Source organism: Telmatherina bonti, assembly GCF_933228915.1.
Source record: "Telmatherina bonti genome assembly, chromosome: 23".
Lineage (NCBI taxonomy): Eukaryota > Metazoa > Chordata > Actinopteri > Atheriniformes > Telmatherinidae > Telmatherina > Telmatherina bonti.
The window spans coordinates 7,169,502-7,196,101 of record NC_136632.1 but is presented as its reverse complement, the minus strand read 5'-3'; the positions used below and the strand labels follow the sequence as shown (position 1 = coordinate 7,196,101).

The 26,600-nt window shown below is 40.2% G+C and overlaps 1 protein-coding gene across 4 annotated transcripts in view; it reads right to left on the bottom strand.

The window, feature by feature from the left end:
- anks1b (ankyrin repeat and sterile alpha motif domain containing 1B) overlaps window positions 1-26,600 on the bottom strand; it is a gene marked incomplete at its 5' end in the record, with an annotated part of 320,790 nt that overhangs the window by 199,514 nt on the left and 94,676 nt on the right. For all 4 annotated transcript variants that reach the window (XM_079263373.1, XM_079263375.1, XM_079263374.1 and 1 more), the window contains 2 exons: window positions 3,824-3,967; window positions 9,716-9,868. In XM_079263373.1, the coding sequence (XP_079119499.1) occupies window positions 3,824-3,967; window positions 9,716-9,868 (297 nt within the window). The remainder of the gene's footprint in view (window positions 1-3,823; window positions 3,968-9,715; window positions 9,869-26,600) is intronic.

Below are 26,600 nucleotides of genomic sequence, written 5' to 3'. Positions count from 1 at the left end.
CTTCCATCCACCCACCCACCCATCCATCCATCCATCCATCCACCCATCATCCATCCATCCTTCCATCCACCCATCCACCCATCCATCCATCCACCCATCCATCCACCCATCATCCATCCATCCACCCATCCATCATCCATCCATCCACCCATCATCCATCCACCCACCCACCCATCCATCCATCCATCCACCCATCATCCATCCATCCATCCATCCACCCATCATCCATCCATCCATCCATCCATCCATCCACCCATCATCCATCCATCCACCCATCCATCCATCCATCCACCCATCATCCATCCATCCACCCATCATCCATCCATCCACCCATCCATCCATCATCCACCCATCCATCCATCCACCCATTCATCCACCCATCCATCCACACATCCGTCCATCCATCCATCCACCCACCCACCCACCCATCCATCCATCCATCCATCTATCATCCATAGATCCACACATCCATCCATCCATCCATCCACCTGATCAATAATCTGGTAAAGGTATAGCTTCACGTTGACGATTTGCAACAAACGATACATAATAGTAAATACAGCACTGCTTCTATGTTATAGTACTTTTTCTAATAGAGTTACGGCTCCAAAGAGACACATTTCTAAACTTTATGTCTCAACTGTGCATTCAACACACTGTTCTATATGGCTTTGCTGGAAGCAATAATGTCCATCTGGGACACTAAGACATGTAACATGTAACACACTCGCATGCAGAGCAACACACAAACTGTGCTGAACAAGTTGCATCCTTCATGGATGGCTTGCTGACAACACCGACCCTGCACCACATGCTAATCCCGGCCCTAATGAAGACAGATCATTTGGATCTGTCTTCATTAGGGCAGATCCATTAGGGCAGATCATGTAAAGATCTGCTGATGAACGCGCTGGCAGGAAAATCACAAGGCTGCACCGGAGCAGTAGCATCGCCCGAGCTGGGAACATCACACTTACTGTAGCCTCTTAGTTTCCGCGGAAATGAACCACAGAAGTGATTAGATTGAGTTTAGCAGAGGATGAGGAGGTCCTACGCCCTGTTCAAGAAAAAGCAGCAGGTAGAAATCCAGAGTGAAAAGACTCACATGGTTTAGTAGCCTCAGTGTGTGTTTCACGCAGAGGTCTAGTATGTGAAACTGATGTTCTCTCCTCTTGTAGGACAGGAGGTGGGAAGAGGAGGAGAGAGCCACCCCCTTTTTTTCTGATCCACACACCCTAACCCTCCTAAACCTCACACACCACTTCCTGTCCTGTTTCCCATGGCGATTAAACAGTGATGTCATGAGGAAATGAGAAAGGCGACTCTTACTCTCGAGGAGTTTCCTGCAGCTGACAGGCAGAGGACGCTGGTTGAAGGCAGTTAGGAGTCAGAGATCCCATCTAGATCCACTCAGAAAAAACTGTTTCTCTCAGCTTCACGACCATTTCTGCATCAGCGTACTTCAGAAAACACAACTTGTGCTCGTTCTCCTCTCTCTGTGTACGCATCGTGGTTAAAAATACTCAACTTTTCCCCCCATGTTGACTGCTTGCCCACCTAACAGCCTGATCCTCTGGAGGGAGTTCCCGTCGTTATTATGGAAACAGAGAGAGGAGGAAGGAGCGTGTGAGAAGGAGGCTCAGCACGGAGAGCGACTGATTCTCGTATAAATGATTCATCCGCATGCAGACACACCTGCATGGCTCATCTCCAGCAACTCATCCGTATCACGACCCGCAGAAACAACAACTTTATTTCAACTTGGACCGTTTACAGAAGGACAATGTGCGAGGATGGAGAAGCAGCTCTGACAGATTCCTGGAGGAACGTCAGACACCGCGGACCTACGTTGGCCAGATGTCACGCTTTGTGCGTGACATCTGGCCAACAAAAAAAGGAGGCTTTATAATCACAGACTTGTTACGTTTGGTTAGTGATTTTATTACCAAAGAGCAGAATAGAGAGTTTGTTGTTTTTTTTTAACTTTGTCATGGCAGAGTGGAATCTCACATTGTCCCACATTTTCAGTCTTTGTCCCACATTTAGTGAGAGAAGATCTTCTATTTCCCCAGTGAGTAGTTGGAGAGTGCGACGGCATGATGGACAAAGGAGTTTTTAAGCCTGTTGGTTTTACAGTTAGGAAGCAGCCGTCTAGCTCTGACCAGGCTCTGGTTGCTGATGGCGGCGTGCAGAGGTGGCCGGTGTGAGTTGTCCAGTCCAGTTTATCATCCGGCCACAGCCTGAGGTATTAGTAGCGGTCAGTCTCCACCTCAGCTCCCTCTAACAGGACTGGTGATACGGGTATATAGGATACTGAGGACCCTGATAGAAAACCTGAGCTTGAAATAAAAAAACACCACCCAGATTTAATGTTTTTCATATGTTTCATTATATATTATGCTAATTTTATTATGATGTAGATATAAATATATTATGAATGAATGAATGTATGAAAAAGAAAGTTATTTCAACATTTAAATACAAAACACAAAAAAACAAAACGACACCTGACACCATCATCTTCACACACCCCCCCCCCCCCCCCCCCCCCCCCCCCTCTCTCCACTCTGCCGGGATTGGATATAAGGCTTTCCTACTCACACACCAATGTATTTATAGATGTTTTATTAAAACCTTGGCTCTCCTCTTAGACACCTTCTGTTTGTAGACATTTTTAATTTTTTTTCACTTTTACTAAAGCTTTCATGATTATTTCTTTTTTTTTTTTTTTTTTGTCTTTCAACCTGTAACTCTTTAAGCTCATGCGCTGTAAACAACAGTATAAATCCAGTGTATTGTTATTATTTCCACCAAACAGCAGTGGAAGAGTCTGAGTTTGTGTACAGCAGGTCCCAGTCACACAGGATTTAGTATTATTTAGTAGTATTATTCTGCAGGCAACCAAACATTTATGTCTAAAGACATAAAAGCAAATTCAGCAAATGCGACCAATTTATGCACGTCCTGCCCTTTTGTCCAATCACTGTTCTGCATCACCTGATCATCACCTTTACTCATTACTAACATGCAACTCTCCCAGTTCAGTTCTTAATACTTTACTGTTAAGACAAGTGGGAGAGTCACATCTTAAGACAAGACAACAGTGTTAAAGCGGTGAAGCATGGCAGCATTTGGACAGAACCTCCCACAAACAAATGAGCTAAAAAAGAGTCGTGAAAAAGCCGCATTTCATTCTATCAGACAACTCTGGAAACAAATAAACACTAAATACAAACTAAACCAGCATCAGGTTCAAACCTGAGCAGTAATGAAGCTCTCCATCCTGCAAAAAGCATCTTTATTTCCTGTGACACGGTATCATGTGGACTATCAGGGCCTCTCAGGAACACCCTGTCCTCTTCCTCCTCCTCCTCCTCCTCTCAGACTTTCCCTCCAATCAATTATTCATTCCTCACCGCCGCACCATGTGAGGCATGTACAGCATATACAAGCTCTGAAACACATTCAAGACGAAGGCAAAACACACACACACACACACAGGCATGTTCTCTTCCTCCAGGCATCTACTGTACTCCTCTGATGAATCGTCTCCTCAGAACATGAGAAGGAAAAAAGAACCGCTGCACTCTTTCATTAAAAACACAAGACTGTATCTTCTCCAAGCAGACGAGGAAAGAGACTTCATCAGGCGAAAGGGTGAAGTTTCATCTTTCTGGACACATTCCTCCAGATTTATTCCAAGACTAACACCTGGTGCATCTCTGGCGTCACTTCTGGCTTCATACATGTGTAAACGTCGTAACCTGCTTCTCCAACACAGAACAGTGTTTACATCTGCAAACCGAAAAGCTGCTCTACTCACCACACAGTTGACGTCCATGCCGGCTTCAAGCAGAGTCTGGATGGTGCTGTGGTGTCCGTTACGAGCAGCCAGGTGAAGCGGGGAATGCAGGCGAGTGTGGCTGCTCATGAGGTTTGGGTGAGCGTTCACCAGCAGGCGAACCACCTGCAAACAAAAACACAAGCACGTGTCAAATCTAATCAAATCAAACTTTATTTGTATGGCACTTTTCATACAAAACCATATCAAAGTGCTGAACATTAAAAAATTAAAAACAGTTTCACATTTCAAAACACACACACGTTACCTAAACACGCACACACAATAAAAGCTAATAACTTTAGGTTTCTGTCATCTGTATCTGGCTTTACACTGCCGCCCCAGGAGTGACCAACAGAGACGCAGCCACAGGGAACGCCCAGACCGGGTCAGGCCGGGGTCCACACCACAGCCATATGGCTGCAGTGCAGGACCCCTACCAACACACCCGGTGGGATGACCCCCGGCACAACGGCCCCGCTGGTCAAACAGGCGCAGCCCCCGACACGGAGGATCCCCATGAGGAAGAAGAAAACACTGGAGCTAAAAGACACACAAGATAAAATAAGTAAATCAATAATTCTTTAATTAGAACAATAAAATTAAACCCAAGTAATATAAATAATAATAATGAAAAAAAAAAAAAAAGTATATAAAATATGTCATAAAATTAGGTCAGACAATAATATCTAAAAGATTAAAAATTAATGAAAAAATAAATAAATACATAAATAAATGTACTTGCTTAAAAATAAATAAATACGTTAATAAGTGTGTTTGTTTAAAAATAAATAAATACATAAATAAATGTACTTGCTTAAAAATAAATAAATACGTTAATAAGTGTATTTGTTTAAAAATAAATAAATACGTTAATAAGTCTATTTGTTTAAAAATAAATAAATACATAAATAAATGTACTTGCTTAAAAATAAATAAATACGTTAATAAGTGTATTTGTTTAAAAATAAATAAATACGTTAATAAGTGTATTTGTTTAAAAATAAATAAATACGTTAATAAGTGTATTTGTTTAAAAATAAATAAATACATAAATAAATGTACTTGCTTAAAAATAAATAAATACGTTTATAAGTGTATTTGTTTAAAAATAAATAAATACGTAAATAAATGTTTTTGTTTGAAAATGAATAAACAGACAAATAAGAAGAGAAGAAAAAATCAAGTAAAAGCTAAATGAAAAAGGTGGGTCTTCAGCCTCTTTACCAGGAACTAAAACGTTGTTCAGCTTTTTACCCACTGGGGAAACAACGCACTGTTCAGCAGATTAATAATACTAGTAATTATCTTTACTTTGTCATACAAAGAGGAAAAAAATATAGAAAATTCAAGTCCAGGTCCAAACCATGGAGGCCAGACCCAGACTGTGTGGGACTATTTGCATATTGAAGCAGCTCTTAAAAGTAACAGGATCAGTGTCTAGTGACAGCTTTATAAATAATAAAATACTACCAGTAAGTGTCCCAGTCTCTTTCAGCCTTCCCACATAAAGTACAATGATTTGCCTCATAACATCCCCAGTAAACGTCCCGTCAGAGACGAGCCGGGTTCAGAGGTTTATGAGTCAGGAGGAAATATACGTACAGCTTTACATCAAGTCACTGCCATCCACCAAGGGTTGGGCTAAGGAGAAAACACGGCAGTGAAGTGCATTTTGGTTTCTATGGCAACTCCAGCTGACAGACACATTTACTACCAGGGACATGGTAAGTTTTTCCCCTCCAGGTGGTCTTGTTTGTGAGTTGGTGTATTTCCATCGATACCGTCCTGCTTCAGATGTAGCCATCCCCACATTCCTCTTTCCAGTATGTTTAATGGATGACCAATTGTTTAAAGACCTGTAAATAGACTGAACTTCCAGTTTTTCCAGTCATCTTGACCACCGAATGTCACAATTATCCATTCACACACACTCTCATACAACACTTCTACGTTATATCACACACATTCACATCCCAACAGGCACATCGGGAGCCAACATGGGGTTCAGTGTCTTCGGCATGCTGTCGGGGGAAAACTGGAACCAACCCAACCGTCCCACTAAGCCGACTTTCAGACTGGTAGACGACTGATCGTCTTAACACAGTTGTACCTGTGTGACATATCAGTAATGCACCGTAGTAAAGCTCATTTCATGTACGAGACAATTCAAGTGCTTTAAAAAACACAACAAAAGTATTACACATGGTGCAAAGAATGCATGAAAAAGTAGAAAAAGGCGGCAGCAAATATAAAAAATCGTAATAAAATGATAAATTATAAGAAAATGTTTAAAAGCAATAAGATCAAAGCTGTCATGTAGATTTCGTGCAAGGAAATGTTTTTTTTTTTTCACATGGGTTTAAAGGTGTTTCTATTTGCTGACAGTTTAATCTGTATAACATGTAGTTTCTTTATAAAAAAAAAAAACAAAAAAAACATACTTGTCTGAATATTTATTTGAGATAAACCAAAGAGCTAAGAGGTCAGGCGGGATGCACGATGGATGCAGACCCAGCTGTCGATAGCGGGCGGAAAGATGGCAAAAGTTCTGTCCTGTGTCTTTAAATGAAAAATTCTAATAATTTGTTGTTAAATCTGAGTTTAGATTCTTTTATAACAATCTTCCACATCAGTTTCATGCAACTTTGCAGCTCCATCTTCTCTCCGTCTGCCTGTATGGATAGAAAAGGTATTGAGAAGTTTAGGAAGGATTGCATCAAGACGCCAGAACTCCCATCTGTGATGCAACGTATTAAACTGTACGGGGAGGGAAGTCCCAACCCATCAAACGGAGACTTCTGGGTGAAACTGAATGATCAATATGTAGTTTTTTTCACCTTTAAATGTGCTGCAGTTCTGCTTAATTGCTGTTTGTAGTGTGTTAAAAGTCCTGTCAGTCGCCTTCATCCCTCCATAGCAGAAGGTTGATTTGCCTGTATCTGATCATGGATGTTGGGTTTAATCTCTTGAATCCTTCTCTCAGAATCATCCTCCTCCTCCTGTGTGTATTTGCATGTGTGTGTTTGTGTCCTAAACTTTTGCGCTGTTTTAGAGACATCTCCATGCAGCAGCAGATTCCACCGCAGGGATTTCCCTTCGTTATTATGCAGAGAGGACTACTGTGTTGCCTTTATACATTATTCATTCCCAGGCTGACAAACCTGTGTGGCTCAACTGCAATTACCAGCTACCTTAGCAAGCAGGAAGTGTGAATGTGTTTGAACATAAGCCACCGTTAGTAGCTGACACCTCTGACTGAGAGTGTGTGTGTGTGTGTGTGTGTGTGTGTGTGTGTGTGTGTGTTTCTGGGTTTTTTTGTCACGTTCTCATGCAAGTAAAGTTGCCGTTTACCACCGTGGATTTGTTCACTAGAATAAATCAACTATATTTAAGACAATTAACAGCAGCTGATCACTGGAGAAGGCAGATTCTCTACATGATGCTCCGTTTTTTAACCACTGTGCCGTGACACACTAGTGTGTCGTGAGAGATTATCAGGTGTGCCCTGAGAAATTACCCAAATTCACCTCATTGGTCTAAAAAGCAGCTCTGTGTTCATCCAAACAGGCCCCAGTAAAAGATGATAAAATTCCTTCTTGTGTTTATCTGATTTCTATTCAAGAGGCTTTAAGTTGATGGACTTTATATAAATAATATGGACTATAAAAAAAAAAAAAAAACATTTAGGTTTTTGGTGTGCCTTGTGATTTTTCAGCGATAAAAAAAGGGTCTTGTCTCAAAAAAAGGTTGAATAACACTGTCATACATGTAATCACACACCTGTACGTCTACATTCCTCTCTTACATCAAGCATCACACCGTTGCTGCCCATCCATGATAGAATAGAATAGAATAGAATAGAATAGAATGAGGTTTCTCATGTACAAGTACTGATCAGTTGAAGGTACATGGTCATAGCTAATAAAAAAAACAAGAGTTATGTCATGTAAGAAGGGATAAAAGATCAAATCTTTACTAGATAAACATGTAAACTCGACTGAATGACCGCTGAGACGATGCCGCTGCGAGCAGCGCCATCATGATGAGAATCTCCCGTTCATCCAAAGCTGCTCTGCTGGACGTAGATCTGGTGACTGTGGAGGCCGTTGGAGGACAGTGAACTCATCGTCATGCTTAGTGACATGGTGCATCATAGTGTAGTTTTAATATGTTACTCTTTTATTAAGTTTCTTTTATGTAGTACAAAATACATATCCTCCTGACAACCAGTAGTTCAATTTGTCCTCTATGGAGGACCTTTGTAAACCTAAATATTTTCATCTCCCTGAATGTTACTGAACTAACACTTTTTGGTTTTTAAAGAGAGGACATTTAGTGCTTTTAAATGGTACCTCATATGTGTGTGTGTGTGTGTGTGTGTGTGTGTGTGTGTGTGGGGGGGGGGGGGGGGGGGGGGGGGGGGGGGGGGCATGTTTTATGGGAAGAGCTAAAGTGCAGAATACTTTTCTTTGTGCTGATTTTTACTTGAAATTTTGTAGTTATATTTTCATTGAATATCTTATAAACACATTAAATTATTTCTTAGATAAATATAAACTATATTTTACCACAATATTTAAAAGTTTACGCATTGTCCTCTGTAGTGGACATTTGTAGTTACACATTTTTTTTTTCCCTGGTAGTCAGGAGGATATTCTGCATAGTTTAGAGTAGTTCAGAAAGCTTGCTTTAGTCGGTTCTGTTCGAGGCCTGTTTTAGCTTTGACTGTTGTTGTCTTCAAGCTGGCAGTTGTTTTGCCCAGTGCTGCCAGGCGAAGGTTGTGCGTGTATGCCTAAAGATCGCTGTAACACCCTGAGCGGCGGCAGAGCTCTTGAGACCGCTCGCTTGCAACAACTGGGCATTGTCAATAAACTGGACAGATCATGGTTGATTTCCAGATTTATTTCTCATCAGATAATTTCCACGACCATCCTGCTGGAAGTTTCCATCAGAAGATGCTACACTGTGCTCAGAAAGGGATGGACATGGTCAGCAGCAGGACTCAGGTAGGCTGTGCTGGTTAAACCAGGTCATGCTGGTTTTTAGGGCCTGCAGAAAAGCCCTGACACCATTACACAACTAGCACCATGAAGCAATAATTCAAGGCAGGATGGATGCACTTTTATTTCCTCTGAGCTGAATGCTGATCCAACCATCTGAATGTGGAGCTGAAATGGAGACACATCAGACCAGACAAAGTCTTTCCATGTTAAGAGCCTGCAGCGGTGCATGAAGACAGGAAGCCATCTGCTGTCTGACTGGTCACCATTAAATCAGATGGAGGTGTAAAGACCGGAGCTTTGCATCCATGAACAGGATGTGTGTAAAATAACCAGGGTGGGACTTTAACATGTGGATTAAAATCAATTTTCCAATCAATTAAAAAGAACTTAACATGGCTGCACGGTGGCGTAGTGGTTACCATACTCTAAACATTTCTTGTAATCCATTTATTCCAAAGGCTTCCATCCCTCCTGGAGAAGCCCGTGTAGTTATATGAAGTTCCTACCTCCAGATGGAGAAAAGGTCACTGTTACCATGGAAAGAAATACCAACACAGCTGAATCATCTGAATGTCTCGTTTCAGGGCTGAATGAGGGAATTGAGCCATTTGACTGAGGTGTGTTGGATATGTGTTGCATCTAAAGGTTGCAGGATTGTAAATCTCTAGACTTTGACACCTCTGGTCCTGCTCCATACATTTAAATGCTACTTATTCAGGAAAAACATCAGGTCAAGGGCTGCTAGACAGAAGTTTTTAATGCATTTGCTGTCGGAAAAAAAAACACTTCTCTTCTTCTTTTTCCCCCTGTAGCATAATTTATTTTTTAAAAAAAACAAAAAAAAAACATTTATTTCCCTCTCGCTGACCTGCAGTCGTCCATAAAGCGCCGCCAGGTCCAGCGGCGTCTCCTGCCGGTTGTTTCTCATGGTGGGGTCCGTCAGCTCCTGAAGCAGCACCGAAACCACGTCAGTGTGTCCATACTGGGCAGCGCAGTGGAGGGCTGTTTCTCGCTCGTGGTTCTGTGGAAGAGCAGAGACAGAGACTGACACCGGTGCAAACGGAGGTAAAAGAGGCAGAGGATGTGTGAATTACAGAAGCGATGATGAAGGGTCAGAGAGATGTGAAGCGAAGATGATCAGATGTATTTAGGCTAATAAAGCATAACAGAGAAGAACTGAAGAGAATTAGAAAGAAGATTAAAAAAAAAAAAAAGGTGTGTATACGGTGTGTGTAGGTGAATTGCATTGAGGCATTGAGTATAAATAAAAGGGAAAAGCAGGGTGAAACTCTGGATTGAGAGTTAAGCTGCACATTTCCAACACATGTCTGGAGCAGGATGGCTCTGCGTGTACGAATCGCAGCTGCGTGGCAGGTTTTCCAGCGCTGTCGAGGGAAATCTATAGCTTCCTGTGTCGTGTACCAGAACAATGCAGACTGAAGCCGGAGTGTTTTTCCCCAGACCTGCTGGGCCTTTCTGCCCCGACTCACTTTATTTATGTAGTTCAACAAGCCAAACACTTTCAGAAGCTGTTTCATAACACACACATCATGAACATCTAACCGCAGCACCTGATCCGCTTTAATCCCAGTTTAGAGACGTGCATCACATCCGTGCTGTCAAAACCTGAGTCCTGTTCACCACGTTGACCACATCAGGGTCAGTCTGACCTCTGCAATGAAACCAAAAACATGCAGGTAAACTTATACACATGCTTTTTAATACGTTTGTTAAGAGAAAGTAAGAGAAAAACCTGTATGTGTGTATTATAAAAGGTTATCTGTAGTCTGAGAACACACTGTGTTGCAGCTCCAAGGGGGACATGAGTCGGTTCCAAGCCGGGATAAACGCAGAAGGTTGCATCTAGTGTAAAACATGTGGCGAATAAAGCTTCGTACTGGTAGCTGGAAGCCGATGGTTCGCTGTGGCGACCCCTTCAGGGGGCAAAAGCCGAAAGGAAAACAACATAAGCAGACTGAGAAACAGTAACTACGTCTCAGATCTACAGAGATGACTGTCAGCAGCGTGGTCGGTGGGCTCCGCGTTGGTGCAGCACCGATGAAAACAGCCAAGCAGAGAAAAACCCAGAGAAAAGCGGGAAATGTGAAGGCGAAAGGTGTGACGTATTACCACGCTGGGAAAGAAGCCAAGGCTGAACGAACCACATCCTGATAACAGAAACGGAAACTCTGATTAAACATTACAAACAGAGATGAATGTGAACGTGAACATCGCTGCTCAAATCCAATCCTTCGCCTTTTCTTCCCACCGGAGCCAAAGCCTCCTCTGCCTCCATCACTTCTCATCCGACTGTCACTTCTGCCTCTGAACCGGTCGCCATCACACAGATACGCAGTCACCTAACAGCAAAAACACCAGGATAAGCTTCAGAGCCCCTCGGCCAATGACATCCTCCCGTTTCCCTGAGGATGGACACTTCCATTCATGCACGAGTTTAACCTTGCAGAGCAAGCCTGATTGCAGGTCCGCTGTAGTGCAGTAACCCCACGAGGGACGGATGTGTTCACATCCATCACCGCTTTTAGATTTAACAGAACAAAATCCATTTACTTCCTTTCTTTGTGGATATTTTATCTCCATCTTTTACAATAATTCCCCTCGGCTGAATTATTCAAGCTTCATTTTATCTGATCTGATGTATATACTGACCTCCTACAGCACAGCTAAGTACCAAACCACTGCAAATGCAGTTTCCCTTTGCTCCTGACAAAGATTTGTCTGCAAAACAAGCAAAGAGTGGCCTCAGCTTTACAAAGAAGTTGTGTGAAAATCTATTTTTACATTCTTAACAGTACTGCAAGACTAAAATAATAGTAATGAAAAAGGAGCTACACAGACGGACAAAGCTGCTATCAGTGGCTGTTTTAAGAGGAAAATATAGACTTGAACCTTTTAAACAACCGAGCAACTCCATCTGCTGATGAAGGTTGTGTAATACAATCCAGGGGTGTGTGAAAAATGCAGAGTTAGGCCTGAACTTTTCTCACCATCATCCAGAAAACGACACCTGAATCTGCAGAAAACCCACCAGATGTGCTGAATGCTGAGTGAAAGCAGATGAAAGTCATCTGTGTTTGGTTTATTATTTCTCATCTTTATATAATAACAACTGTTGCTGTGTTATACATCTGATTAGTCACCTTTACAGCGAGGAATAACCTGTAAGGATCAGAGTATGTTGCAGGGCATTTTGGCACATCTTTTGGAGAGCTATCACACGCACCAGTACAAGCATTGCTTCCCTGTAAAGACGATACATCAGGGGTGTCACCATCAACTAATCATACAGTTAATTTCAGTGTTTAATTAACTGTAAATATCCCTCACAAGCGGTCCTTAAAAGACAGATAATTTTGTCTGAACCTCATCAACAAGTCGGCACAACTTCCGTATGAAACAAAAACAAAGTTACACAATGTCTGCACGTTGCTGCACATGTTGCTTTGTTTGCGTTTGGTGTGAGTTGCAGAGGAGCCGTGCTTCAGCATGACAGTACAGCAGAGGAAGACTTTTCACCACAGAATTAGTCATCCTTGTCTGATTTTTGGTTAAAGAAGAAAACGCTCAGCAGTATGACAAGCCGATAGTATGAAAAATCGGACGTAAATTAACGGCGTATTCTAAACCGTAAAAAGCGGCATGTGCCGTTTTTTACGCGCAAACGCGTTGTGAATCTGAAGGCGCGGTGGCGTAACTTACGGGCGCTCGCGTAAAAGACGCGCGGTGGCGTAAATTACGTGCGGTGGCGTTTTATGCATATTTTATCTTCAAGAGGCTGTCTTCTGACTGCTCAGCCACTGGATGTTCGGGCTTTGTACCCAATCAGTGCACTGCTTCGGCAGTCATGATCAGAGGATCACTGATCCTTGGTGAAAGAGCGAAGGTAGCCTACATACATACACACACCTGCCATTCTGCTCCTGTGTTGTATCTGTTGTTGGGCACTTTTGTGCATGACACTGAAAAAAACGTCAAAAGTCAAGTAATCAAATATATAGTTCACTGCTGTATTTTCTTTTGTTTGATCTCGACTTATCATGTTTGTAGTTACAGTTAACACAGTCTGCACTCCGACTACCGGCATGAGGTTCGTACAAGGGTTATCATAGCCGTCATTTTGATGGCTCGTACAATACCTGGTATAAATTCAGTCAGCAAAACAAAAGCAATAACAATAATTTGGTCTGTAAAGAACAGCTGATAATAAACACGAGCCACAAAATCAAAGTTTTAACGAATGTCCAAGTTATTAATTCATCCGCAACCGCAGTGATTGCGATTGGAATTGCAGATACAAATTTGGATGCGCAAGGACGTTTCTTTCAAAATCTTTTTGTGATTTTAATAAATTGTTATTGTTACAAATGTGTGGGGGTTTTTTTTGTTTGTTTGTTTTTTTTTTTTTTTTTTACCTCTTTTTTTCTTTTAAGAACAAGTTATGTTTATGTTTACACAAATTTTATTTGAATGAAGCTACGGTGTTTATCCACTTGTAGTTCCTCTCATGTGACAGCAGATGTCAGCCGGCCTGAGTGATGGCGACGCAAAACAAAGCTGCTTTTCACAGGACTCGAACTTCACTGCGCCACTATTATGAGGATCAATGAAAATGGACCAGCTGGCCTGTCATTATTGCAATAGCCTACATAAAAGACCTTCTTTTGAGACGAACATTTGAATTTTACTCCAAATGTTAGTCTGTTTTTAAACGTGTCTTCCTCCTGTTTGTTTGCATCTGACCAGTTTTAGACAAGATAAACTTTATTTATATAACGCTTTTCATAGACACAAGGTCACAAAGTGCTTCACAACAATAAAAACATATATTTTAACATCTTAAATGTCTAAAAATGTAAAGAACGGTCATTTAAAATAAACCCAGGATTAAAGTTTTCCATTTCTAAACACTATACCAGCATCCATGATATAATCTTGTTCTTACTGCACAGTATGCTTTCTTTAGGAAAAATTTTGAATGCATTTGTGTCAACCTACATGTTCAGAATGAATTCCCCCACTGAGACTAAAGTATATTTTTATTCTCTAATATTTTTTTCTTCCATGTTTTATTAGTCATACATGCAAGAAAGCAATATTTGGAAGAAGAATAATTCTGGACTGCAAGTTAGCCTAATGACAACCTGAACACTACCAGGAGACAGGACCTGTAGCACCAAATATTCCACTGCTTGACAAAACTTAGCATGAGCCTAAATATTTGGAAGACTAATAGTGGTTCCTTAACCTTGACCTGCATCAGGTTTTCTGAGTTTGTGTTCCTTGAGCCAGAACTGGACATTCTGCCGTACCAGTGGAACACTTCCTCACACATTTTTTTGTGCTGGGAACATCTTCAGGCTTTTTTTTTTTTTTTTAAATTTATTATTCCTGTTCCCATAGTAATATGTTTATAAATGCCTTTCAGCTGCAGTTAGGTCAGACATTTTGATCCAACTTTTCCTCAGACATACCAAACCCTGACGAACCCTGCCGAAGCAGTGCACTGATTGGGTACAAAGCCCGAACATCCAGTGGCTGAGCAGTCAGAAGACAGCCTCTTGAAGATAAAATATGCATAAAACGCAACCGCCCGTAAGTTACGCCACCGCGCGTTCAGATTCACAACGCATTTGCGCGTAAAAAACGGCACATGCCGCATTTTACGGTTTAGAATACGCCGTTAATTTACGTCCGATTTTTCATACTATCGGCTTGCCATACAGCAGCATGAAATGTCATGTCATTATTTATGTCGCAAAACAGCGACTGAATTAAAAGCTTACAAGTTGTTTGAGGCTTTTAAATATTTGGTGGCAGAATGGGTATCAAACCTCCGAGTGTGGAAAGTTTACAAAAGTATTTCCTCTCATTACAAATATGACTTAAAAAAACAGCAAACACAGATAAAGTTAACATAGTGTAAAAATTAGGCATGTCTGGATGTTGTATTTCTCAGTTAACGTTATAAGTACTGTATGAAAGCGTTGCTATTTGACTGCTGTTTATTAACACCATGAAGGAAAGCAAAACTGTTTAACTTTTCACTGAAAGTGCCGTCACCATAACTGACGAGTGAAAAACCAACCAGTTTCACCATTTTTTACACAGTGACTGCTTAACACCAACAAAGCACTGCTAACACAGCTGAAGGTGAATTTCCATTAAACCTTCATGTACACAAAAACATGGATGGATGGATGGATGGATGGATGAAAAAGTTTAAGGAAACACTCACATTTTGAAAAAAGACTCAAATAAAGAAAAAAGTTTTTTACGCTCCCATGAGGCAGTTTTTCAGACCTTTCCATGTAAGAATGTATCGCAAAAGTGTAATGATAAGGCTATAACGCATTTACGCGTCCCCAGACATGACGTGGGGGTGGTTACCAGTTCATTTCCAGGAAAAATGTGAAGCAAACAGCAAATTTTAGAGTTTTAGAAAAGAAAATCAGGGAGAAAAGCTTTGAAAAGCCGTAGCAAATTCTCCGCAACAGGTTGAAAGTTCTAAAATAACGCAACGTGGCTACATGCATGAGGCGCAAGTCGCGTAAAATCTCATCCGGCTGACCAGATTTTACTTGAGTCTTATGTACTAAACAATGTTCCATGGAAAAACGCAATTGTTTGTTGAAACTTAAACAAATTTCTTTTATTCTACAGAAAATGTAATGGAAACAGATTCTTCTACAGCTTCTGGTTCGATGGCAGCAACCCATTTAGCTCGTTCAGTCTGGAAAATAAAATCCCATCTTTGTAAAGTCAGTTTGAACGTCTAAAAGGACGGATGTACCACTACATCACCAATGTAACACTATACATATATATATATATATATATATATATATATATATATATACACATATATATATATATATATATATATATACACATATATATATATATATATATATATATATATATATATATATATATATATATATATCATATTTTCAACATGAAAAGCTAGCTGTAGTAGCCACTTACTTAGCCAGTAGCACCACACATGAACGTTACGTGATCAGTGACAAAAGCTAAGACTTGTCCATAGTTCTGAAAACGCTTAGAAATCAGCTTTACAACTGTAAAATATGGCAAAGGAAGGTACATGCGTTGCATTTTATGAGGAATACCAAATGTCTACATATCTTTGGTCACAAAACAAGGTCTAAACATTTGGATTATCCTTCAGTAACAAGTATAATGACGCATTTTCACATTCAACTCGAAGCAAGCGTACAATAACTCAGACTGATAACAACAATGCTGAGTCATTTAGTTTCTGCAGCGCTAACTGGACTACATGGTTTAGTCAGACCGGTCCGCTGTGCTTCACATACTCTGTTGAAGACAGGGATAAAGGAAGAGTGACAGAGCGATGAAGTGAGGGACAGAGTGGGGGGGGGGGACATGGGCGATACAGCTGAAGAGGTGATGAGCAAGAGAGAAAAAAAACTTCCCTGTGCGTTCTCAGAGTGGGCTATATATTTCCATTATGCTCAGTCTGACAGCTTTCCGGTATCATCAGGCACTCAGAGCATCGTTGCTGATTGGGCTCTGAGCATCTAGTGAAGCCAGGCACGTCACTGCATCACTGCCATGTCCCTGGAAATGGATGTCATCGCCTCCTCTCAGCAGCAGGAGGCTGATCAAGTCTTAATGGACTCAAATATACGACTTGTATAAATATAACTAATTTGACCAAAAACACCTCCCATGTTTTTATTATTAATATCCCTTAAACAGTTTATTATCTAATTATGATTATATGTGTAGAACACACACACAGTCTACCTACAGGTACACAATAATACACACAGACGAACATATTAACACTATTTGGTGCTAAGTTGGCTCATGTGCACAGGAGCAAACAGACAGCGCCGTTCATACGAAGGAGCACCGTCCATCAGACAAGCCAAGGCTGAAGTGAACGAAGCGGGGCGTTTTTCTGAACTGCGTTGATGCTGATGGACTGATCATCACAGCACTGAAACCACGGCCTGGAGAACAAATAAAACAGAAAAACCAACAACTTTCAGCTTTAGTTCTGGATACATGTTTATACTTGTATATCTGGTATATCTGTTAGTGCTGTTTTGGTTCTGGTATTCTGATGGGTGAAATATCACCAAAGAGCCGTTAAATATTCCTCTGTATCACCTTGTACAGTATTTCATTTCAAAGTCCATGAAAGAAAACTAGCTAATGCTAGACTACTCTTTTCTCCTGTTTAATGCCTGAAGGACAGGGTTGTTGCTATGACGATGTTTACATGGAGACTTTTACCCCATTCAGTTTGAAATCATCCCGATTTAAGATGTTTCCATGGGAACTGATCTCTTCCGATCTGGTGAGTATGTGCGCTAATGTTTAAACCAAATTTTCCTGTCTGACGTGCGCAGAAAGATGTTTACATTACAGGATTTTTTTTTAAAGATGGAGGTCAACAAACTGATCATTACAGTTGTGGTGATTTTTGCAAGACTTTCAAGAAGCAGCTTATCACTTACTCTGTACCTGGATGTCTTTCATTCCCTCAATTTGTCTCATATTTTCCTATAACAGGTTTCTTGTCCTATTAAGTCGTATTACGGCACACTTGACTCATATCAAGTTATCATTAATGGCTTTTTGGATCCATTAGAAACAAAATACACTGAAAACCTGCAGAACTGTGGTTAATGAGACGCGATTTTGGACATCTCTGGAATGACACCCATTTTATAGTCAGAAATAGCTTTATTTGGCCAACTATTACATTTCAATAATGTGTAAAAATATATAATGGTTGTGGTGATATGTGTCAGGAAAATGTGGTAATAAGATCAACATTAGGAATATGTTAGTATTTACAAAGCTGGTATCTGTCAAGGATGACTTTTTATTTTTTAGCAGTGTTGGTTAGTCTGCTTGTTAGCAACATAACTCAGAACGTCAAGGATGGATTTATTATCTCTCAGTCTTCTAGTTTTAAATTATAATATAAGGCAAATGTCAATTATATATAAAAGAAGTTATTTTGTTGGTTTCTGGGTTTTTCTTCCACACAATGCTATTAAATAAAAAAACATGTTTCCTAATTGTCTATCCATCTATCAGAAATTTTACCTGCTTGTTAGAAAGCAGGTAAAAAGGTACAGATATGAGTACAATCATGCTAGTTATGTCCATTTAAAAAACAAAAGATCAGCTCTTATGAATGCATTTTGAATTACACCAATATTGGCACAAGTCTTATTTTCTTGTTAGTGTGAAATATTAAACGTACATCTGTGACTGCGGACTTTTTCAGTCGTGACTAAACCAGCATCTGTCAGATGTAAAAGGGATTAATCTCATGGTCTCTGAGTTTTGGCTCAGTTCTTGTGGACTTCTCTTGTCCTTTAGTTCTGGCCTGGTCTAGTCTAGTCTATCCCCTGTAGAGTTTATCACCTTGTATATTCTGTAGTAGTTTACCTCCAGCTCACTTCTTCTCTGGTTTCTAATCGTCAAACCAGTTATAGTTAGTATTTACACTCCAGGTTTTCTTGTGTCCGCTGAAAGTTTATTATATTTTATTGGCCTTCAGTCTTCAGTCATGTCAATTCCAGAGTTATTTGTCAGACAGTTCATCAGTCTTCTCTTAAGTTTTTAAAATTAAGCCATCATCTTCCTTCAGTGTTTGCATTAACAGCATTTGGGTCCTACACCAACACCTACTGAACTTATTCTGTCATTTCTAAGTCAGACATGCTTTTTTTTAAAATTCATGTTATTTATTAATAAATATTTAATACTATCAAAACACAAATTTAACATCGCCAAATGAATACGTCTTAAAATAAGACACTAGCTAGTGAATTTTCCTCATTTACATTGGCCCTGACTTCTCCAGGTCCAAACGCCATCACTGTGATTCTGTTTTCTGAGGCAAAAATAAGATTAAATCTAGTGAAGAAAGGAGAAGATGAAGGAATAAAAATGGAGAGTAAGATCTTTACTGGAAGAAACTAAACGGCACAGCTGAAGATCTGCTATTTAACACGCCTGTGTTACGCTGATATCTGGTTCTTCCTAAACAATCCCACCCAGTCATTTTCCATACAAGCCATGCTCTGCTGATTTCAGTCATTTTTATCAGTTTTCTTTAATTGGTCTTTTTTTATATAGTGGCTTCGCTAAATATAAATGTATAGAGGAACATTTAAGATCCTATGACAAGCTAATAACTTGGTAGGCAAACTAATAAAAATGTTCTGTGTGTGTTGGTGTGTGTGTGTGAACTCAAATTAAAACGAGAAAGCACAGCTAAAAAATTCAAAAAGTAAAGAAGACAGCACATCAGGACTCCAAACACAAGCAGACAAAGAAAATAAAGGTTAAAAATACTGTTAAAAAAAAAAAAAAAACTGTAAAAAAAAAACTGAAAAATAACAAGTAGCAGAAATAGTTTGACCTTTAGAAATGACCTTTAATGCAACTTGAGTGTGGGGCTGTTTCTGAACAACTCGTATATGTTATGTTACCATGACAACAAGGAAATGTAAGGTAAAATTTTAGCTTCATTGACCATGTCGCTCCTTTTGTCGGGAGTGTAATACAGGAAAATCTGGGCGTGTTTAAGCAGAATTCCCAGTAAATATGTCGTAATGGTTTCCGTTTAGCACCACAAACATAATCCAACGTGTTTCATCATGCTTCTATATAACACTTAAATTAACACCCTCACACACACAATCTGCTCTCAGCTTGCAATAATCACTCAGGGTTGTAATTTGTTTCAATTCACAGAGAAATGAATTCGTTCTCTCGAGCTGAAGTCCTCTGCAGACAGAAAGTCAGGAAAACATATGACTTACCTTTTTTTTTTCTTCTTCCTTTAAAGATTACTCATAAGAAAACATCCAACAGCTCAGTGTGACTGTGTGTTTTGGCAGCAGTGGGATAGCAGTGGCCGTTTGAGCGAGGCCTTTCCCAGAGCGGTTTCTCCCAGTAGTAGCATGTGTTCTCAGAGAGGCAGGGTTCTCATGTTGATCATCAGGAAACATATGGTTTCATTTTGCTGCGTGGTAGCAACATGTGTGCATGATAGGGCGTAAAATTACCAAGAATGTAAGGTGAGGACACAGAGGCACTGAAACAGAGAGGAATCTACAGAAAGATGTGGAAGGCAAGCGACCCCATGACCCATTACCTTTGCCTTAGTTCACACAGTCTCTAATCTCCCAGAAGACCTTGCTTGTGAAATGCCTTTTCCTCCCATTTATTCACAATATTATGCTGCTTATCTCCTTTTGGGGGGGACAAATAAAGAGAAAGGCGCACAAGAAGATGGAGAAAAGTCCTCGTATTACCCTACACCCATCTGCCAGTGGAAGAGATAACATTCCTGGAACGCATCTGCTGCCTGGTGACACATACTGGATGCAGTCACTTACAAACACACACATATATACCAAATAACCCTTTTAGCTACAAGCCCAGAGGTTGCATGCAGAAGACGTTGTGGGCTGGTTCCCACACACCACATCTGCACTGCATCAGTGGGAAAGTCTGCAGTACAACTGTCCTTTACCCTGTCACAGTCGGACATGGACGTTTATGTTTACACTTCAGCTTTTCTGTGGCCCTCGTGCCCTCAGGTGTCTGGAGTTTTGTTACATAAAAGGCTACAATAATTCCTGTGAAGTACTAAACTTTATCTAATCCTAATGAAGCATGTAGTGGCACGCTTTCTAAGGCCATTTTAAAGTCTTGAACCCATTAATTATAGTTTGAGGTTATAGTTTGTTTTTAATTAACAATTGGAGTCATGACTCACAAACATTAGAATTTAGTCAGTTCTAAACACAAGACATAGCTGCCCATTTTTTCCAATTCAAATGATTTTGACCTGTTTTTCTGAATCAATAATAAACCTCATGTTATGACCTGCAGGAAGTAAAGACATCAAGACAAAAGAACACTGTTAGTATCTTAAAGGACAACGTTTCAGTTGTAATGAACTCTATCTTTATATGCTTAATCTTATGACCTACAACACATCTTGGCAGAATAAGGGCTGGAATATACTGGCTGTGTACGTTTGCATGCACAGCAATGTTCTGCTTCGTCTGTACAAATACTCACTGCAGCTACAACGTACAATACTGGAGGTCACCGCTAGGGGGCAGTATATAGCACTAGAACACTGAACTAGAGCTCTGAAAAGTCCCATATTATGCAAAATTCCCTTTGTAAATGTTTTCTAGCAGTCACATGAATCTTCACAGCCTGTGTATGAAGCCCATAAGCATCTCTCACTTGCTTCCCCCACTTTTTAGTTAATGTTTGCTCCAAAGGGCAAGTCCCAAAGGGAGTAAATACCCCCCGCCGCCCCTGGCTAGCTGAGCCTGCCCTCTAACACTTATAAACATTTAAAGGCAGAGTATGTAAGATTTCAAGGCGATTCTTTCCACCACCAGGTGGCAAACACCAGGTTGAGAGCAAAACCACTAAACTGCTACCTCCACAAACGACCACAGGTTGGCAGTAATGAGCAAAACTCACCCCTCACCCCTCTTCATCGCCAGCTCCAATGAGGGAATCGCTTGTGAGCTGTAGCTCAGAGCTGCTCTGCAATAAATGGGCTTATACTCCCCCTACTGGTGGAAAAAAGTACTTTTTTTTTACTGGTCAGAAAACATTCAAGAAGTTTATTCATTAAATAAACTTGTAATTTAATAACACATCAAATATGGACAGACTGGAACCTACATGTTTAAAAAACCAATTATGATTGTAGTTGTTTTTTTAGTTAATTTATTTTGAAAAATTGAAAAATTTTATATACTCTACCTTTAACAGCCCGTTCTCAGTGGAGCTCACAAGAGATATTTGGAAGTAGGGCTGGGCGGTCTGAAGATATTTATCCTCTAGACGATAGAAAATGTCTATCGTTTCATTTGAGGCTCTATCGTTTATGCCATAGTTTAGTGCTTTACTGCAGTATTTTACGTCAAGATGCGCTTTATGGCATGCACGCTGCAATACATAAACATGGAGGGAGGCGGTAGCAGACGTGTTTCAGAGCAGGATAATTCGCTAAAAGATGACCAGACAACCTAAACCGATGAGCTTGTTCATAAAAGAGGGGCAACTTCTATCGCGTGGATGTGGTTTGGATATAAAAAGACCAACATGGATCAGACAACAGATGGTTGTAAAATGTGCCAGCTCACAGTCCCAACAACAAACTCCAACACAACTAACTTATTTTATCATCTGGTCAGGAATCAGGACAAAGAATACCAAATAAAGAATAAAGTCAACGAGCGAAAGCCGCGTCAAGTGGTGGCGAAAAGCGCTGTTGTCGGCGTCGGGGTAGTGCAGGGTAATGACAGCTCTTGTCAAATGTCAGTGTGCCAAGAAACTGGTAGTTTTATAGTTGGAAACTTAAGTAGTGCTGTTTTTAATGGAGAAAAGGGATAAAAGCAATAGCAAAAGAACATGTTAAAAGATCCCCATGTGTCAGGGAGCTTCACAGAACCATTTTAATCCAACCTACTATAAAATGCTGAATAGAGCTCATGTATCTGTGTTAGTAAAGTTTTTTGCTGTGCCAAAGTTCTCGTCCAAGCCCTCCAGCCCCAAAACAGATAAGAATTTCCTAGTTAAACATGCAAAGCTTTGGCTTCTTGAGTCTAGATGCAAGGCTACAATTATCATTGTTGTGTAAACAACGCTGCAGTTTTTAAATAAGGAATAACAAGAGAAATTTTTAGGAACTTTTAGGATGCTGTTCTTCATCATCTTCAAATCCAAACAACCACAATTTCTTTGTTGCGTTGCAGAATTTAAAACGTCCATCAATGCATTCTGCTTCGCTGGAAAAAGACTGGAGAAAAAATGAATAACTTACTTTCTACTTATTATTCTAATTATCTTAACTGTAAAACAACAACCACAGAGTCGCCACATAAAATGTTAAATAAAATGAGGAAAATAATGCAGAGATGAGGATGTGCTTCATACTCTGCCGCAGCAAGCCTGCATTAACAGAGCAAATAACAGCAGGAGCAAAACTCAGCCAGCAAATCATGGTGAGTGTTATCAACACGAAACCAGAAAGCACAACAGTATTAGCATTAGCTGGTGTAACTGTGCACATCTTATTTAGCAATAATGTTTCAACAAAGCCCAGATCAAAGATTTCCTAAGAGAAAGGGTCAAAAAGAAGCTTTGCAGGAAGTAATCCCATTACTCTTTTTAATAAGAGGGATTTTTCTGTGCCGCGTCTCTTTGACTTCAGTATTGATACTGCAGACCTCACCACAAGGTGCACACAGCTACAACCAGTCTTAAAAGATATTTTTAGAGGTACATTTCAAACTAACAGAAGTTGCTACCCAAGAGTTTCATGTAAAACACAAAAAGAATAACAAATACACACAACTATGGCTCAGTCAGGTAACAGACTGTAAAGTAGCACTAAACACAGCAACTTTCTGACCTTTAAACTGCTTTTCACTCATTTTGATGGCAGAGTGGCATTTATGATGCACATTCCTGGCCCTGTCATTGGCTGGCAGTGTTCTAAGACAGATAAACCGCACATCACAACTATCTTTTCATCACTGCTATAATGTTACAGCAGCATTTCACTTTACGACACCATGCCACATTCAAGCAACTAGGTATCAACACACTGGCTGTTTTATACATGCGCTACGGCTAATTCAGCAAAGAAAGACCAGAGGATATATTCAGAAAAAGCAAGGAAAAAAAGCCAACATTAGCCTGACTTTTACTACCTGGAGAGAGCTCAGAGAGGAGACAGGAAGCGAATTAGCCATCATCAGGGGGAACCTCAGTGATAAAGTTCAGTCGTGGGATTTTAACCATAGAAGTAATAAACTATCTCACTAGAATAATCACGACACGAGGTAAAATCACTTTGACCTGGAACTTTATCAACTGACTTCAATATGTGAGACCAGGTTATTCCCTCTTCGAGTACCAAGGATACATTATAGTCATTTTGATGACATGACTAAATACAGAACTCTGGTCTCAGAGTATAAGCGTAGCATAATTTAGCTGCTTCACACACTGGATGAAGGTTCACTTCCATCTCTTTCTGTCACAGCAGCAGTGAAGATGTGGACCGAAATGCCGAGAGAAAGTCAGGAATGCAGAAGTATGAAGTTTTAATCCAGAAAGAAACGGAAGTCAATACGGACACAGGGAAGCTAACAAACACAGAGACGAGCAACTAGCACAGGCAACTAAACTAACACAATGATCCAGCAACTGAGAACACAAACCAAGAGGTAGAAATACACAGAGGAACCAGGTGAACTAATGAACAGGAACCTAGACATGACAGAACTAAACAAGGAAAACTACAAACCAAAACAGGAAACTGGAACTAAAGAGAAACACAAAATCAAATCAAACTTTATTTCTATAGCACTTTTCGTGCTTAAAAAAAACAATACAAAGTGCTTTACATAATAATTTTACATCAAATAGATAAAACACACACACACACACACACACACATACATCCACAATCCCCTTACACCCACCCACAACTGTAACAAATTGTGATTTATGTAACTAAATTTTATATCATGACACCTTCTCTGCTTCCAGTTGATTACAGATCCAAGACACCAGGAAAACTCCCTCTAATGGACGCATGGGTCCGTCACAAGTTCAGCTCTCTTTGAGAGTTCCCATGAATCTTTTCCTTCTAAAACCGATAGCTGAAGCACTAAAGCACAATGGCTTCCATACAAGTTTTATCTTATCTTATTTATCAAAAGAAATGTTCATGTTGAGGTGCAGGCAGTCTGTCAGACAAAGACAGATCACAACAGGAGACGCGTCACTTCTCAAAACATGTATTTGGCCTCGCATGATGAGTTCAAGCCTCGAGTAAACAAGCAGCCTTTCACTATCAATCACTGTCTGTGACACACACACACACACACACACACACATAAATAGTCCATATTATAGTCTTCTCCAGTCAAGCAGCCTCCACATCACTCACATGCTCCCACAATGACCAAAACCAGCTGTGAATGGGAACTACTGGGACCAATTAGGCAGTAAACACAGAGCTGGAGCTGGTTTACCACCAAGTAATAACATCTACTAACCTCTAATAATCACCTATTGGCTGCAGAGTGGAAATGACCCACCTACACACCTCTGCTGCCTTTATTTCTGCCAGTCTCTCAGTTACTCATCGTTGTTCCCTCCCAACTCCTTCTCAACTGTCTTGTCACAGTTTACCAGCTAATGTGAAGCTAATACCAGCTAATAAAATGAAGCAACAATCAAATTCACACAAGTAAATTGGTACTAGTGTAATGTTGGTAGCAGAAAGACGTACAGCCAGTGGATTGCTACTGTATTTCTGTGTGTAAGAGACGGAGTATATCACCCTGACTAATGTATGCATGCTAAACGTGCGACTGCAGACATGACAGAGAGGGAGAAAATGTGGCACTTAGGACTCGTAAACACACAAATGCTCCATAAATCTTATGCTCTGATTTATGGCTGCAACTCGGGAGCAGCTACATGCTCACACTGACGCCAGGTAGAAATGATGAGCAGGCTCACTGCAGAAAACACCTAGTAGAGAAAAATGCAACAACTTCCGTTACGCAGGACTAAATCAGGAAGTGTGACCACAGCGAGGACATGAGCTTACGCAGTGTTTATCATAAAAACACACGTATTAAGATGGTTTGAAGATAAATAATCATGGCTAGATCTTCTAAAAGCAGATTAGATTAGTGAGGGTTTAGATGGCGCTGTGTGCTGTGTGATCGTTTGTAAGCGTGTGTTGCATGTTGTGTAGATGTGAGGTTATGGGTTTGTGATCTGGAACTTTGATGGGTAAAAATGCGTGTCTTCTTTTTGGCCTTTTCATTAAGCTTTTTATGTTCTTTGAGTTACATTTTTTGTATAAAAGGTGCTTTAGAAATAAAGACTGAGGATTTCTCCTTTCTCTCCATGAATCTGTTGCACATCTTCACTGATAATAATCAACTTCACAAAAATCTAAGCATGCATCTAATTTTTTAGGTTCATATTTACAATAATTAGCAAGCTAATTGTACATTTCTGGATAGTTACATTAAAACTTGTGATTTACATACTTTTATTGGTCCTGTTGGATGACTAAGAAAGGCGTATAACTGGAGCTGTGAAGGCAAGACTGCTTTTTGTTTTATTCCCATCTTTAGAATTTCCAAATGATAAAGGAAACGTTTCAGCAGTAAGCTGGTGCTTAGTAACCACTGTAAAGCTTCTTAACTCGTTCTGTTGTCAGTCTTTCAGTTCGTGTTTGAAGGACTTTCTCCTGTTTCTCCCTGCTAAAGGCCTTCAGTCCTTTTAGATCTGTCCAGGCTAAAGGACTTTCAAGGCCATAGCCAAACCTTTAGAATGTGTCCCTTCAGGTACTCCAGGATAATTAACCCGTTTTCTCTGTTACATTTTGCATTGTTAAACTGAAATAAGCTGCAACATGATGGAACGTCCTCATATGAAAACATGTGTAACACCGATCTGGAGCGCAGGGGTCAGACGCCGGTCTTCGTAGGCTACTATCCTACAGGTTTTTATTGTTTCCCTGCTTCAACACACATGACTAAAATCATTGTGAAGAATTATCATGGATCATTGTGAAGAAGTTGATAAGAAGCTGTTGAATTCATTTGATTTAAATCAGGTGTGTTGGAGGAGGGAAACAA